This window comes from Watersipora subatra, chromosome 6 (assembly GCF_963576615.1).
Source record: "Watersipora subatra chromosome 6, tzWatSuba1.1, whole genome shotgun sequence".
NCBI classification, from domain to species: domain Eukaryota; kingdom Metazoa; phylum Bryozoa; class Gymnolaemata; order Cheilostomatida; family Watersiporidae; genus Watersipora; species Watersipora subatra.
Window position 1 is genome coordinate 15,684,806 of NC_088713.1, and position 17,054 is coordinate 15,701,859.

Consider the following 17,054-nt stretch of genomic DNA (forward strand, 5'->3'; position numbering starts at 1 on the left):
ATATTGTATCTATGGTTAAACGAATAGACACAATTATCTGCGAGTGTTGAGCCAATGTAAAATATTTCTACAGCCCATGCTGATCTTATTTATTTTACTTAGGTAGATTAGTTTATGTCAATATCTTATTAGCAAGTTCGTCCTTGTAGAGATTTTTGTTTCTTCTTGCAACAAGTAAATTTGAAAGCTGGATTTAAAGTCATTGGATAATTTTGAATCTTTTGTTACAGTCTTGCTTCACTGCCAAGGTTAAAAGAGCTAAACCTCTCTCACAGTAAAATGGATTTTCCTGGTCAAGTTGTTCTAGAAAATCTGGATTCCCTGGAGAAACTTGACATGGATTTTTGCAAATTCTTCAAATGCTCACTGAGGTAGGGGTAAAATAGTATCACCAAAAAACTTTTGCAAAACTCGTTTGTGTTTATGAACAATACTGTCTGAGTTCATGATTTTAATCTCCTTGCGTAGTTTTGAATCCTTAAACCCAATTTACTTGTAGATCCTAATTTAGGTTGCTTTGTAAAAAATTAGCCTTCCATGCACTGTAACTGCTTATATCATAGAAAGAGACTTGTCCTACTATAACAAACCTTTGTGAGGCCGTGTGGTTTCAATTTGTGATATACATGTACCTTTTTAAAGTCAGTTTTTTCGGTTTGCAAATGTGTGGTGCAACAACTAATTATTGGCATTAGTAGTTATGATAAACTCCCCACTAATCTCTTCATGGTTAAAATCTGTGCTTATTTGCATGTGCATAATTTTTATGTGGCAAAAAGCTTCTCTTTATTGGCGCAACAAGTATATATTATCAATTTCCAAATTTAGCTCAACTAAAAAATTGTTTGTGTGTTACAATGATATCAACTAGTTCAGCAGTGCAAAACATACTTGTGTCAGAAGATATGGGTTGTGTTCAAACAAAAGCAACAATCAGAATGCATCTGGCAAAGCGGACTATAATATATTTGATTCAAAAATTGTAGTTTTTTTCATCTGATAGGAGTATTGTTTTTTATTTTATTTGTTTTCAACATACATTTGCGTTCAAGCTTAGGTTATTATTATTTTATAGCTTATAAATTGCTCTTATAAATTAACTTACATATAACTCATTTTCTATGGCACAAAAATCCCAATTTGGCTCCAAACTCTAGCAAAAATATCAATGGGTGCAATGAACTTTTACGCAATACTATTAAATATAGTTATAAAGTTAAAACATGCCTACAATTTTAGAATAATGAATCATTTTTTCAGTGTAGTTGTTTTTACTAAGTAAGTTTTTTTGGGTATGCCACTGGTATCAGCTGTGCAGTGGGAATGCTAGCCAGTTGATGATATTATGATTTTGCGATATTGCCACTTTTTGGCACGATCTTTTTTTTAAGGACTGGACAGAGATTTGCTGGTGTTCTCTTGACTTTATCTAGAGAAAGTCGGTGTCACCCTGAACTACAAAAGTCAGTGTAGGGGTTAGTATAGGCAGTAATTATCTAAGATAAATTATTTGTAAAACATGGTAAAAATCCATCTACTCTCGACAAGTTTGACAAAAATCCGTTGTCCAAAATAAATAAATTAGTGTTAGTAGTACCAACAAAGCAGCAAAAAATCTTAGTTATAATTTTACTAATGTGAAATTTGATTCTAAATGTTATTTGGAATAATATTTTTATTATAATTTATACTCAGTTTAAAAGATTCTTGTAATATACTTGTTGTATCCGTGTTTAAAACTAGCCTAAATTTGAAGCGAATAGAACAGGAATGAAATTCGATGTGTCAAACCTTTTCTTCCAATTTTTGCTTCAACGTGTGACAAGTAAATTTGAAGGCTGGATTGGAGATAATTTGATAATTGTGAACTTTTTGTTACAGATTTGCTTCACTGCCCAGTTTGAAAGAGCTGAATATCTCTTACAGTATCATAGAATCTACTGCTCCGGTTGTTCTAGAATATCTAGATTCTCTTGAAAAACTTGACATGCGCTCTTGCAACTTCTCCAAATCGCCACTCAGGTAGGTGTGAAATAGTACCAAAAATAGTATCCGATTTTAACCTCTTTGCATGATCCTGAATGTGTTCAATTTTTTCAATACTGATTTAAAAATGATCAATATGACGTTATTATTGGTTTTCAATGGGTGATTACTTTTTGTGTGCATGGTTTGACAGCTGACCTGTAGAACCAAATAAAAGAGTAGTAAATTTTGTAGAAATTTTATAATTATAAAAAATTTTGCTTCAACGTGCAACAAGTAAATCGGAAGGCTTGATTTTAATTCATTGGATAAGTTATAACCTTTTGTTACAGACTTGCTTCACTGCCCAGTTTAAAAGAGCTGAACCTCTCTCACAGCAAATTGGATTCTGTTGGTCCTGTTGTCCTAGAAAATCTGGATTCCTTAGAGAAGCTCTACATGCGCAGTATTAACTTCTCTAAATTGCCACTCAGGTAGTTGTGAAACAATATCACAAAATAATTTCTGATTTTAACCTCTTTGCGCAGTGCTGAATGTGTCAATCTAATGTTGTCAATCCTCATTTAAAACGATCAATCTGATGTGATTATTAGTTTTCAATGATTGATTATTTATTGTGTGCATGGTTAGATTGTTCACATGTAGAACCAAATAAAAGAATAGTAAATCTTGTAGAAATTTCATTCTTTTAGAAAATTTTGCTTCAACGTACAACAAGTAAATTTGAAGGTTGGTTTGAAATCATTGGATAGCTTTGAAACTTCTGTTACAGACTTGTTGCCCTACCCAGCTTGAAAGAGCTGAACCTCTCTCGCAGTAAGATGGATTTTCCTGGTCATGTTGTTCTAGAAAACCTGGATTCCCTGGAGAAACTTGACATGGGTTTTTGCAACTTCTTCAAATCCTCACTCAGGTAGGTATGAAGTAGTATCACACAAAAAACTTTGGCAAGAGTCTGTTGTGTTTATGAACATTACTGTCCTAGTTAATGGTTTTAACCTCCTTGCGCAGTCTTGATTGTTTAATTCAATACATGTTACTCAAATTTATATTGCTTTACAACATAATTAGGCTGCACCGCACTGTAACTGCCTCTATCACAGAAAGAAACTCGTCTCACTGTAACAAACCTTTGTGAGGCCGTGTGGTTTCATTATGTGATGCACCTTTTTAAAATCGGTTCATCAGTTTGCAAATTTGTGGTACAACCACTAATTGTTGGCATTGGTAGTTACGAAAAACTATTTCCTAATATTTCAGAGCTAAAATCTGTGCTTAGCCCGCATGTGCTTAGTGCGTATGTGGCTGAAAGCTTCTCTTCATTGGCGCAAAAAGTATATGCTCTGAATGTCAAAGTTTAGCTCGGCTAAAAATTGTTTGAATGCTAATATCAACTAGCTTAGCAATGCAAAATATACTTGGTGTGAAAAGAGATGGGTTGTGTTCACACAAAATACAAAATCAAAATGCAACTGGGAAAGCAAATTATAACATATTTGATTCAAATTTTGTGGATTTTTTTTCACGTGTTGTGAGTATTATTTTTATGTTATTAGTTTATTAATACATATTTGGGTCGCGGGTTAGGTTATCATTATATAGCTTAAAAACTGCTCTCATAAGTTACTTTGCATATAATTCATTTTCTTTGGCACAAAAACCAGTTTTTGCAGCAAACTCTAGCCAACATATCAATGGGTGCAATGAAATTTTACGCAATATTATTAAATATAGTTATAAGTTAAAAATATGCCTACAAGTTTATAATAATCAACCATTTGTCCAGATTAGTTGTTTCTTCCTGGGAAAGTTTTTTTGGATGCACGACTGGCCTTGACAAACGTGAAACAACTGGGGATAAGGCTGTGTCGTTCTTTTTTGCTACCACTGAACCTGCCTCATGAGCTGCGCAGCAGGAATGCTAACTGTCTGATGATAATAAGATTTTGCGATTTTGCTTGTTTTTTCGGCAATATCTTTCTGTACAAACTGGTCAGAACAGAAATTTACTGGTGTGTTCCTGACTTTGTCTAAAAAAAAACGGTGTCATCCTTAACCACACTGGTCAGAGAAGGGGTTAGTATGGTCAGTAACTATCTATATAGCTGTACCAGGTTATGAGTAAGGGTATGCATCTATGGGTGCCATATGACTAGACACAATTAATTGAGGTTGAATAGGTTACTTTGTTATACATGCCAGTTTTTGGTATGCACCGTGAAAGTTAAAATAAAAGTCATAATGTTACGAGTAAAATGCATGAAAATCAGCAAGAATGCGATAAGAACTACGTTTATAAAAAAAGATTAGTAATTACCTTTTACCTTTATTGTTCTGGTACGGCTAGGTTTATGTTAGTTTATAATATTGTATAAGTTGTCAGACTGCAGCGGTCTCTAACTAATAAAAAGAACAGAGTTTTAAGAAAAGTTTATACACAAACAATTCAAGTTGGCTAAAAAGAAAATGACAAAATCAGAAGCTGGATGAATATTAAATGGTAAATACCTTGTACCTAAGAATAGAGTGGTATAGTTGTCCGAAACACAATATATTAACACAACCAAAACACAGAGATCGGTGTGACCAAGTGATCTGCTCTAGACCAAAAGCGTAGAAAAACCTAAGCCGTTCCGGATGACTCACCGAGAATACGGCACTGAAACTATCAGCCAATACCGCACCGTGACCGGGCGCATTGCAACGGCAAAAGCGCACCCCAGCCAAAACGTTTCACTGCACCACTCACACACACTAATCCAGCATTGTAAGCTTTGTTAAGGCATAAATTTTCACATATTTAAAGTCACAAAGTTGAGTTGTGTTTCTTTTTATTAACTAAGTTAAATAGAAGGGTAGTCCAATATAAGAGGCTTTCCTTTACAATCTAATATAACTTATTTGTAGATGATGGTAAAAAGCCATCTACTCTCGACAAGTTTGACCAAAAGTTATTGTCCAAAATAAATAAACTAGTGTTAGTATTACCAACAAAGCAGGAAACTATTGTAACTAAATTGTAACTATAGTAGTAGGTAAAAGGTCTGATCTGAACCAGGATTTTTGTCCTACCTTTTTTCATCTACAGATGTCTAAAAATTCTAGAATTTTAGAAACTTCTCCATATACAGGAATTTAAAAAAAAGATGGATTTACAGTACAAAAACATGGAAGAACTTATTAAGAGTTGTACGACTGCTAAAGAGCACGCGACAGCAAGACCTATGCACTGGTCACGCTTGCCAGTTTTACAATCTCCTTTATTATACGCTTTTCTTTAAGCCTCTGATTGTCTATTTATTATACTCTTGACTGAAAATTAGGTCAGTTGATGTAGGGTTAAAAATATCTATAGTATAAATGAGATAGATTTACAAAATAGAAAACATGGCCAGCAAGCTAAATCAATAGAGGTTGACCAATGTGAAAAATTTATACGAAAAGGGGAATAAAAGTTGGCTTTGACAAGATGCCAAGAGAAGCGAAGTAAAAGGATATAGTATAGCCGGTTGAGCAAAGCTGAGCTGGCGTACTTCACTGCCGATCGATGTAAGGTAATTGGTAAAACTAGCAATGGTATACCGAAATTGGTAAACAGTGTTCATAAAAAGCCTGGCCCGGATAATGCTCTTCGCAATGTGAAGAATTTGTATGGAGAGGCTTCGGCAAACTAAATGAGAGAGGATGCAATCCGCTTGGGGTTTGGAAATATGAGCAAGCTTCAAAAAACTGAGCTTGAAGATATTATAAATGGTAAGTGACGCCTTCCACCAAACGATCTGAGTGCGAAAGGCTTAAAATCTTTAGCTGAAAATAGAGATATATCAGTTACACCGCGCATGAAAAAGCAGACCTGGTCAGTCGGCTGAGAGGTGGAACTGACAGAACATCGCAGGTTGAGATAATAAATGCTTTTGGTGGATGATGTAAAAAACAAGTGTACTGTGGATGTGTTTAGCTTTCAATCAGCTGACACATATTTTGTGTGGAAATATGCCCAAACCGACATTATTGATGGGATTCAGCAAACATTGGATACAAAAAAGGCTCGGGTGAGTGTAGAGGCTGTATTCTCCCATTTAAAGCGTGGTTCTATAACCACTCGGTTTTTTAGTACTCTCAGGAACGGGCGGTACCTATCTTACCGTCAACTAATCTATTCAATGAGTTGATCTGACAACTAGCAAAAATTATTAGAAAAATAAACGAATTTACAAAAAATGGTTTGCATGGATTTTGAAATGAGTGTCCATATTATACTTGGAAATCTATTGTTGGCAACCTCTCAGGGGTGGAACTTACAGACCAACTCCAAAAATTCTAGCAAATAAAAAGGCAGTTATTATTGTTAATAATAGAGGTGACAAGACGATGCCTGAGTTTAAAGAATTTGTGAAGTCGCTAAGCATAAAGTTTACTGTCAAGACAAAAGGGTCGGAATTGGTGGAAAAAATAAAATAAATAGATCTAGAGATTTTTGTTGGCAACAAGTACTTTCTTGTGGGCGGTAGTCTTATGTCTATACCTGTCATCGAATCATGTAGACAGACTATCGAATTACATACCGTATCAAAATATCTTGCATATCAAAATGTTAAAGTACCCGGTTACAGTAAACCAGATATAAAAGTTTGCCAACAAGAACAAACTTGTGATTAATGTGTTTGAGTGGAAAGGAAGTTGTAAGCAAATAAAAGGTTGTAAGCAAAATAAAAGGGGGATGGAGATTGTAGACATGGATAATTGTCTATACCGAGAGGAAGGATTCCCTGAGGTGAATTTAATTATTTATAAAGATCACTGCATGTGGATCAAAAATATGTCAGCATTAATGAGGAAACAAACTGATAAAACAGGAGGTCGTAGCAAATACACTTGTGTACGATGCGTTCATCATTCTACTTGTGAGCGAACTTTTAAAGATCATGTTGAGGTGTGCCTAAAGCTCCATGATAAAACTCAGGCTGTCAAAAGGCCTGTTCCAGGGTCGGTAATGAAATTCAAGAACAATAAAAATATGGAGAAAGCACCATATGCACTCAACACAGATTTGGAGTCAATTATAATTAGAGAGACAAAAGCACGAAGCATGTGTGGGTATGGATTAAAGTTGGTTGACAGCACGGGTGTGTCAGTAAAGTTTAAAATGTACAGAGGAGAAGATTGTATTGAACAGTTATTTATTGTGTTAAAAGAGTTGGAAGAATATGTTGTGATTTTACCGATTGCTGCGATGATCATCACTCCTGAACAGGAGCCAAATATTTGTAAGGATTATGAAAAGGGTACATTGGAGTGTTGGATATGTAGAAAGCCGGGTGGAGAACTGAGTGATATGACTATGGTTAGGGACCACGATCATGTATCGGGGTTGTACAGAGGTCCGGCTCATGACAAATGCAATGTTAAATTAAGACAATTTAGAAATATTAAGGTGATATTTTACCATTTTCGTGGCTATGACTCTCACCTTATTGTCAAAGCTTGGAAAGGTATACAAATGAAATGCTACATGGGTAAAAAAAGGCTGACGTTGATGCGGATCTAGTTACTGAGTATAAACAGAATTTTGATGAAGCGTTTGTACATAAAAATCCAAACTTTATCAAGACTCTGGTGTTGATGAGTCGCAGAATGATAAATGCTGCTTTGCATGCGGTTTGGAGGGATATGAAGATGATCCTTCAGTGATGCAAAAAACTCAAACAGAAAATTGGGAGTGGCGCATATAGCCTGTGCGAATGAAAAGTCATCCATGTGGCAGCAGATGCACAAGTGTACAAAATTTGAGGGGGCAGACGATAATGATGTTATAAACAACACTGATGAGAAGTATGTGTCTATGAGAATATGTAGGTTTGAGTTTATGGACAGCCTTCAGCACCTCAATAGATAATTGGCCAAAGTGGTGGAAGGTCTGGATGATCTACCCCAACTTAAACGAGATTATCCAGAGCATGCCAGCCTACTTTCCAAGAAGGTTGTATTCCTGTACGAGTACATGTATTCTCACGAGCGGTTTAAAAAACGACAACTCCCAGATAAAGTGCACTTTAGTTTATCGATTGAAAATTATGCCGGTGTACGTGAAAAGGACTACCGGCATGCTCAAAAAGTGTGGAAAGAGCTGGGGTGTGAGACTTTGGGTGATTATCATGATCTCTATCTTAAAACAGATGTCTTGCTTATGACGGATGTTTTTAAGAGCCATAGATCAACAGCCATGGACATATACAGTCTTGATCTGTGTCATTACATTTCAGCACCCTTATTGTCGTGGAATGGATTGCTTAAAATAACAAAACAAAGACTGGAGCTCATCAGTGATGTACACATGAACAATTTTGTAGAGAGTGGTAAAATAGGTGGTGTGTCTACATGCAGAGGCTTGCGATACGCCAAGGCCAACAATTCTTATGTAGAGGGATATAATGAACAAAAAGATAACGCTTACATAATTTACTTAGACCAGAACAACTTGTATGGGTGGGTCATGTCGCAAAAGTTACCGACTGGTAAGTTTCAGTGGAAAGATAAATGCGCGACATTAATGATGATGAAGGCTACATTGCGGAGGTAGATCTAAAATACCCAGCAAATCTACACGATGAACACAATGATTTTCCGCTGGCACTTGAATCTACATATAAAACCTGATCAGTGGTCAGAGTATTTGCGTGATGTGGGAGAGCTTGACAAGCACGGTGAATCGTGCTACGCAAAGGTTCCTAAGCTGGTGCCAAACATTCGAGATAAGCGCAAATACATTGTGCATCACAAAAATCTAAAGTTTTATTTGAAAAAGGGTTTGCATCTGACCAAAGTACACCGAGTCCTTAATTTTAAGGAAAGTGCATGGATGGAGCCGTACATTCGGCTAAATACCGATCATTACAAAAGGGCAAGACTGATTTTGAAAAGGACTTTTTTAAGCCATTGAACAACGCGGTGTTTGGAAAATCTATGGAGAATGTTTGCAAATGAATAGATGTGGAGTTGACTACTGTAATGAAACGCAAACAAAAGCTCATAAATAAGCCGCGATTTAAGTGTAAAAAGAATTTAATGACAACTTGGCAGCCATTCTCATGAGAAGTTCTACATAGATCCTAAGCAAACCTATTTACTTTGGTCAAGCGATCTTAGATCTGTTCAAATTGCTCATGTGCAAATTATTTTATGATGAGATACGATGGCAATACCCTGATGCTCGAATGACGTATACTAACACGGACAGCTTTGTTTTATTTATAGAGCCAAATTATTTTTATAAGGAAACGCCACTAGAAAGGTATGATACGAGAAACTGCCCTAAAGATCATCAATACTAAAGTTGGAAAAGCAAGAAAGTGATAGGTCTGTCTAAGGATGAAGGCGGTGGAAAACCAATTGTAGAAATTGCAGCTTTATGTGCCAAGTCTTATAGCGTTGCAGGGGTGGGCTGGAGACTGACAAAATGCAAGGGTGTGAAAAAGTGTGTAACTAAAAATCTAAGCTTAGAGACCTTACAAGCGGTGTCTGATTACCGGAGAACCTGCTCCAGAAACGGAAATGACAAACCTCTGATCACAACTGCACGAGATTTAGAACTAGACTTTTACAAAAGAGACCGTTTCCGCCTTTGATGACAAACGTTATTACATGGATGCGGCAAACAACCTTGCAATGGACATTATAGAATAAAACACTCGCTTACTTTGTAAAGTTCTTGAAGGTCTGGGGCTCTGTGAGAGGGTAGCCTTAAAATTTTTGAGTAGTAGTAAGTGGAGTTGTCTGATCTCATCAGACCTGGCGTGTACGATGAATATAAAGAGTCTACCGAAAAATATACACCACAAGGTAGACCGTACCTAGGTATGAAATTCCACCGGAATGGCATATTAAGTTACCCAAACTCAAAAACTTGGCCAAGGCACAAGGTATACCCGGGTACAAAACCATGAAAAAGGCTGCTCAACAAGCCGCATTGTCATAACTTTATACGACCGCAAAAAGTTACATCTTAGAATAGGCTATACCCGTGGCAACTATTAATAATAGAGCTGCTGATGAACAGTTTATTTCCCTTGCGAACGTCACCCTCTCTTACGGATGGATCAGTCGGTGAAAACAATTTTGTGGATGGTTTTACAGAAGTCATTGATTTTAGGTGTAGTAGTGGCACAGGATTGGGTGGTGGCTGTTTTAGCGGTGCAGGTTTGTGTTTCAGTGGTGGAGGTTTTATTCCTACGCTATCAAATGTTTGAGCTATTTTAATTTTTCGTTAAATCCTTTTATGTTTTGTCCTTAAGCGTTCAAGTCTGACGGTATCATGTACAGACCCTTGACTATAGCATAATTTATTTGCCCAAGAGTTTTATGAAGGGCGTCTTCAAAGTTTGGTATAGAATCTTGGAGAGCTTGTTTTTTCATGATAAAGTCATTGACAAGAACTAAAAATCCTTGTTGAGACTCGAGGAAGGAACTCGCTTATCTCGCTTGCACCTGAGCCTCCAGTAAACAGTAAACGTAAGATCTAATACTATCATTAAGTCTAACTATTCCCAGAGATATGAATGACTTACTATGGTCGGGCACTACCCTTTTGTAATCAAATGGGGTATTGAGTTACAGAAGGCATTTTAGTACCCACACTTGAATTACACTCAGGAAGCCGATAGTAAGTACCTTAACTATTGGCGCCACTCCGTTGCACATCCATATCCGTCTTATGTTTACTGTTTGATGGATATTTTGGAGACGGTTTGTGATGCATGCCTAGATCAGACAATTGTTTTTGTAGAGAACCTACTTTACAACTACTGTCTTGTATGATAAATCTGAGAGCTCTGGCTAGTTGATCAATCTCAAGAATATCTTCAGCGGTTACTCTAAACTCATTGGGCAATTTGCAGTACTCAGTTTTGTTGTAGGGATTGTTGTACGGATCAAAATCTCAATCTCAGGGATTTCTTATCTCCATTTGTGCCAACACCATTTTATTTTGCTATTTAATTTGAAAGTTTGAAATAGCTTTGGTAAGAGGTAGACCTCATGTCAGCTGATTTTTACTCACACTGCACAAAGCAGTCGTGCAGTATAAGGATAATTTATATTGCTTCAAATAATATAACATGGGGTCATCATGCCATCAATTGACATTGTCAAATCATTTTATCGCTACCGCTGCTGATGAGATTCGACAAACATTTTGACAAAGCTATGTAATATTTTGTTATGTTCGTTTATCACTATGACGAGAGTTAAGTTGTAAAAATCTATAGGATAACCGCTAAATAGTTGTCCAGTCATATTTTTAATAAATGACTTCATCGACAATAAAAAACCGGTCGCATGAAACTCGATCAGCCCGTGAAGGCAACCGGTATTAGTGTCAAGACAATTACGTTATATTTATCTTTTTACAATTTGACTGAAATGACCAGTTAGACGTACAACTGTAGAACAACTACTATTCAGCTGGGCTATTACACGTATGAGCAGCTCCTTTCCAAATTACCAGGCTCATTTAGAGTTCATCAAAACGCTTTAAAAGTTAGTACTGACGCAATGATTATGGGTAGACTAGCCAAACTAATAGTTAATGAATATTTACATTTTACCCCAATATGTTTTATTTATATATCAATGGAATTGGCACTTCAAAAATTCCTGGAACCGTAAACAGTCAAATCTCCTTTCGATTATTCCCAGAGTAAAGCTGATGTGGTAGAAACCATACCACGCCATCCTACCAATAATTAAAAATCCATGTTCATTGGGAGCTCAACGGTTTAAACTTGTCAATCTCGGATGAATGAGGTAATGCCTATATTGGCAAATTTGTTGCTGAGGTTGAGTTGTTGTATAATACATGCATGGCAGATCAAAATCAAAATCTGTGAATGTGTATCAAGTCAGACTAAAGTGGATAAGTGCTTCTGATATAAAAGCATTGTTTGAGCTAGTTATTCCTCGAGGTGGAATATTAAAGATATTATTCTCTACTGGACATATGCATCCAGTGTGCGGTTCAATGTACAACTTTTAATGACAAATTCAAGATTGTCAAGTATTCCGGGGTGTTAATTAATAAACTACACGCAATCAACATTCAAATAGATGGAATTGTGTTATTTATCGTATCCAGTAATGATATGAAGAGCTTATAGTATTTTATGGCACACAATAAATTGCTAGTATTACGGTTATGGTAGTGGGATTCGTCGTAAACTCATTAGCGTTTGCCGTTAGAAGTTATCTATTTTCAAAAATAAAAATGATAGAGATGGAGATAAAAATGGATAAAAATGGAGCTCAAGAAAAAGCCAAGAGACATTTTGCGGCACTAAAAAACTAAACGTTGAAAAAGCTGATTACAACATCAAACGAGCAACAATCCAAGATTGGCTAAATGAGCAAAATTCGCGAGTAAAGTGGAAGGCTTGATGTTAATTCATTGGATAAGTTATAACCTTTTGTTACAGACTGGCTTCACTGCCCAGTTTAAAAGAGCTGAACCTCTCTCACAGCAAAATGGATTCTGTTGGTCCTGTTGTCCTAGAAAATCTGGATTCCTTAGAGAAGCTCTACATGCACAGTATTAACTTCTCTAAATCGCCACTCAGGTAGTTGTGAAACAATATCACAAAATAAATTCTGATTTTAACCTCTTTGCACAGTGCTGAATGTGTCAATCTAATGTTGTCAATCCTCATTTAAAACGATCAATCTGATGTGATTAGTAGTTTTCAATGATTGATTATTTATTGTGTGCATGGTTAGATCGTTCACCTGTAGAACCAAATAAAAGAATAGTAAATCTTGTAGAAATGTCATTATTGTAGAAAATTTTGCTTCAACGTGCAACAAGTAAATTTGAAGGTTGGTTTGAAATTATTGGATAGCTTAGAAACTTTTGTTACAGGCTTGTTGCCCTGCCCAGTTTGAAAGAGCTGAACCTCTCTCGCAGTAAGATGGATTTTCCTGGTCATGTTGTTCTAGAAAACCTGGATTCCCTGGAGAAACTTGACATGGGTTCTTGCAACTTCTTCAAATCCTCACTCAGGTAGGTATGAAGTAGTATCACACAAAAAACTTTGGCAAGAGTCTGTTGCGTTTATGAACATTACTGTCCTAGTTAATGGTTTTAACCTCCTTGCGCAGTCTTGATTGTTCAATTCAAAACATGTTAATCAAATTTAGGTTGCTTTACAACATAATTAGGCTGCACCACACTGTAACTGTCTCTATTGTAGAAAGAGACTCGTCTCACTATAACAAACCTTTCTGAGGCCGTCTGGTTTCATTTTGTGATGCATCTTTTTAAAATCAGTTGATCGGTTTGCAAATTTGTGATACAACCACTAATTGTTGGCATTGGTAGTTTCGATAAACTCTTTAATAATATTTCAGAGCTAAAATTAGTGCTTAACCGGCCTGTGCTAAATGCGCATGTGGCTGAAAGCTTCTCTTCATTGGCGCAAAAAGTACATGCTCTGAATGTCAAAGTTTAGCTCGGCTAAAAATTGTTTGAACGATGATATCAACTAGTTTAGCAATGCAAAATATACTTGGTGTGAAAAGAGATGGGTTGTATCCACACAAAATCAAAATTCAAAATGCAACTGGGAAAGCAAATTATAACATATTTGATTCAAATTTTGTGGATTTTTTTCATGTGTTGTGAGTATTATTTTTATGTTATTAGTTTTTTAATACATATTTGGGTCGCGGGTTAGGTTATTATTATATAGCTTATAAACTGCTCTCATAAGTTACTTTGCATATAATTCGTTTTCTATGGCACAAAAACCAGTTTTTGCTGCAAACTCTAGCCAACATATCAATGGGTGCAATGAACTTTTACACAATATTATTAAATATAGTTATAAGTTAAAAATATGCCTACAAGTTTATAATGATTAACCATTTGTCCAGATTAGTTGTTTCTGCCTGGGAAAATTTTTTCGGATGCACGACTGGCCTTGACAAACGTGATAGAACTGAGAATAAGGCTGTGTCGTTCTTTTTTGCTACCACTGAACCTGCCTCATGAGCTGCGCAGCAGGAATGCTAGCCGTTTGATGATATTAAGATTTTGTGATTTCGCTTGTTTTTTTGGCAATATATTTCTGTAAGAACTGGTGAGGACAGAGATTTACTGGTGTTCTCTTAAAATTGTCTATGAAAAAAAACCGGTGTCATCCTGAACCACGCTGGTCAGAGAAGGGGTTAGTATGGTCAGTAACTATCTATATAGCTGTACCAGGTTATGAGTAAGGGTATGCGTCTACGGGTGCAATATGACTAGACACAATTCTTTGAGGTTGAATAGGTTACTTTGTTATACATGCCAGTTCTAAGTATGCACCGTGAAAGCTAAACTAAAAGTCATAATGTTACGAGTAAAATGCATGAAAATCGGCAAGAATGCGATAAAAAATACCTTTTTAAAAAAGATTAGTAATTACCTTTTACCCTTTATTGTTCTGGTACGGCTAGGTTTATGTTAGCTTATAATATTGTATAAGTTGTCAAGCTGCAGTGGTCTATAACTAATAAAAAAACAGATTTTTAAGAAAAGTTTATACACCAACAATTCAAGTTGGCTGAAAAGTAAACGACAAAATCAGAAGCTGGATGAATATTAAATGGTAAATACCTTGTACTTAAAAATAGAGTGGTATAGTTGTCCGATACCCAACATATTGATACAACCAAAACACAGAGATCGGTGTGACCAACTGATTTGCTCTAATGTAGATGAAAAGCGTAGAAAAACCTAAACCATTCCGGTTAACGCACCGAAAAAACGGCACTGAAATTATCGGCCGATACCGCACCGCCCGTGACTGGGCCATCGCAACGGCAAAACCGCACCCCAACCATAAATTTTCACTGCACCACTCACACGCACTAACCCATCATTGTTAGCTTTGTTAAGGCATTAATGTTTACGTATTTAAAGTCACAAAGTTGATTCGTGTTTCTTTTTATTAACTAAGTCAAATAGAAGGGTAGTCCAATACAAAAGGCTGTCCTTTACAATTTAATATAACTTATTTGTAGATGATGGTAAAAAGCCATCTACTCTCGACAAGTTTGACCAAAAGTTATTGTCCAAAATAAATAAACTAGTGTTAGTATTACCAACAAAGCAGGAAACTATTGTAACTGAATTGTAACTATAGTAGTGTGTAAAAGGGCTGATCTGAACCAGAATTTTTGACCTACCTTTTTTCATCTACAGATGTCTAAAAATTCTAGAATTTTAGAAACTTCTCCAAATAGAGGGATCTGGAAAAAGATGGATTTACAATATAAAAAACATGAAAGAACTTATTAAGAGTTGTACGGCTGCTAAAGGGCACGCGACAGCAAGACCTATGTGCTGGTCACGCTTGCCATTTTTACAACCTCTTTTATTATACGCTTTTCTTTAAGCCTCTGATTGTCTATTTATTATACACTTGACTGAACATTAGGTCATTTAATGTAGGGTTAAAGATATATATAGTATAAATAAGATGGATTAACAAAATAGAAAACATGGCCAGCGAGCCAAATCAATAGAGGTTGACCAATGTGAAAAATTTATACGGAAAGTGGAATAAGAGTTGGCTTCGACAAGATGCCAAGAGGAGCAAAGTAAAAAGATAAAGTATAGTCGATTGAGCAAGGCTGAGCTGGCGTAGCGCATTGTCGGTCGATGTAAGGTAATTGGTAAAACTAGCAATGGTATACCGATATTGGTAGACAGTGTTCATAAAAAGCCTGGCTCGGATAATGCTCTTTGCAATGTGAAGAAATTGTATGCAGAGGCCTCGGCAAACTAAATGAGAGAGGATGCAATGTGCTTGGGGTTTGGAAATATGAGTAAGCTTCAAAAAACTGAGCTTGAAGATATTGTAAATGGTAAGTGACGCCTTCCACCAAACGATCTGAGTGCGAAAGGCTTAAAATCTTTAGCTGAAAATAGATATATATCAGTTACACCGCGCATGAAAAAGCAGACCTGGTCAGTGTGCTGAGAGGTGGAACTGACAGAACATCATGGGTTGAGATAAGAAATGCTTTTGGTGGATGATGTAAAAAACAAGTGTACTGTTGATGTGTTTAGCTTTCAATCAGCTGACACATATTTTGTGTGGAAATATGCCAAAACCGTCATTATTGATAGGATTCAGCAAACATTGGATACAAAAAAGGCTCGGGTGAGTGTAGAGGCTGTATTCTCCCATTTGAAGCGTGGTTCTATAACCACTCGGTTTTGGGGTACTCTCAGGCACGGGTGGTACTTATCTTAGCGTCAAATAATCTATCTAATAAGTTGATCTGACAGCTAGCAAAAATTATTAGAAATATAGATGAATTTACAAACAATGGCTCTTCATGAATTTTTGGAATGAGTGTCCATATTATATTTGGAAATCTATTGTTGGCAACCTCTCAGGGGTGCAACTTACAGACCAATTCCAAAGATTCTAGCAAATAAAAAAGCAGTTATAATTGTTAATAATAGAGGTGACAGGACGATGCCTGAGATTAAAGAATTTGCGAAGTAGCTAAGCATAAAGTTTACTGCCAAGAAGAAGAGGTCGGAATTAATGAATAAACTAGAATAAATAGATCCAGAAGTTTTGGTTGGCAACAAGTGCTTTCTTGTGAGTGGTATTCTCATGTCTATACCTGTCATTGAAACATGTAGACAGACTATCGAATTACATCCCATATCAAAATATCTCGCATATCAAAATGTTAAAGTACCCAGTTACAGTAGACCAGATCCAAAAGTTTGCCAACAAGAACCAATTTGTGATTAATGTGTTTGAGTGGAAAGAAAGTTGTAAGCAAATTAAAAGTTGTAAGCAAATTAAAAGCGGGATGGAGATTGTACATACGGATAATTGTCTATACCGAGAGGAAGGATTCCCTGAGGTGAATTTAATTATAAATAAAGATCACTACATGTGGATCAAAAGAATGTCAGCATTAATGAGGAAGCAAACTGATAAAACAGGAGGTCGTAGCAAATACACTTGCGTACGATGCGTTCATTATTCTACTTGTGAGCGAACTTTTAAAGA

At 36.2% G+C, this 17,054-nt stretch overlaps 1 protein-coding gene across 1 annotated transcript; it reads left to right on the plus strand.

Annotated features, from left to right (window-relative positions):
- The first annotated feature begins 279 nt into the window (after positions 1-279).
- LOC137398075 (uncharacterized) lies at positions 280-16,274 on the plus strand. Its single transcript, XM_068084179.1, has 7 exons — positions 280-371; positions 1,882-2,022; positions 2,319-2,459; positions 2,759-2,899; positions 12,453-12,593; positions 12,893-13,033; positions 16,088-16,274. Exons 1-7 carry the CDS (start codon positions 280-282, stop codon positions 16,272-16,274), a joined length of 984 nt encoding a protein of 327 aa, XP_067940280.1.
- Positions 16,275-17,054: the final 780 nt, after the last annotated feature.

Excerpts from the sequence above, each read along its gene's own strand:
- LOC137398075 (XM_068084179.1), top strand. The coding sequence starts at position 280 with ATGGATTTTCCTGGTCAAGTTGTTCTAGAAAATCTGGATTCCCTGGAG. Across the intron at positions 2,023-2,318 it reads TTCTCCAAATCGCCACTCAG|ACTTGCTTCACTGCCCAGTT; the intron begins GTAGGTGTGAAA and ends CTTTTGTTACAG. Across the intron at positions 13,034-16,087 it reads TTCTTCAAATCCTCACTCAG|CTTTCAATCAGCTGACACAT; the intron begins GTAGGTATGAAG and ends TGATGTGTTTAG.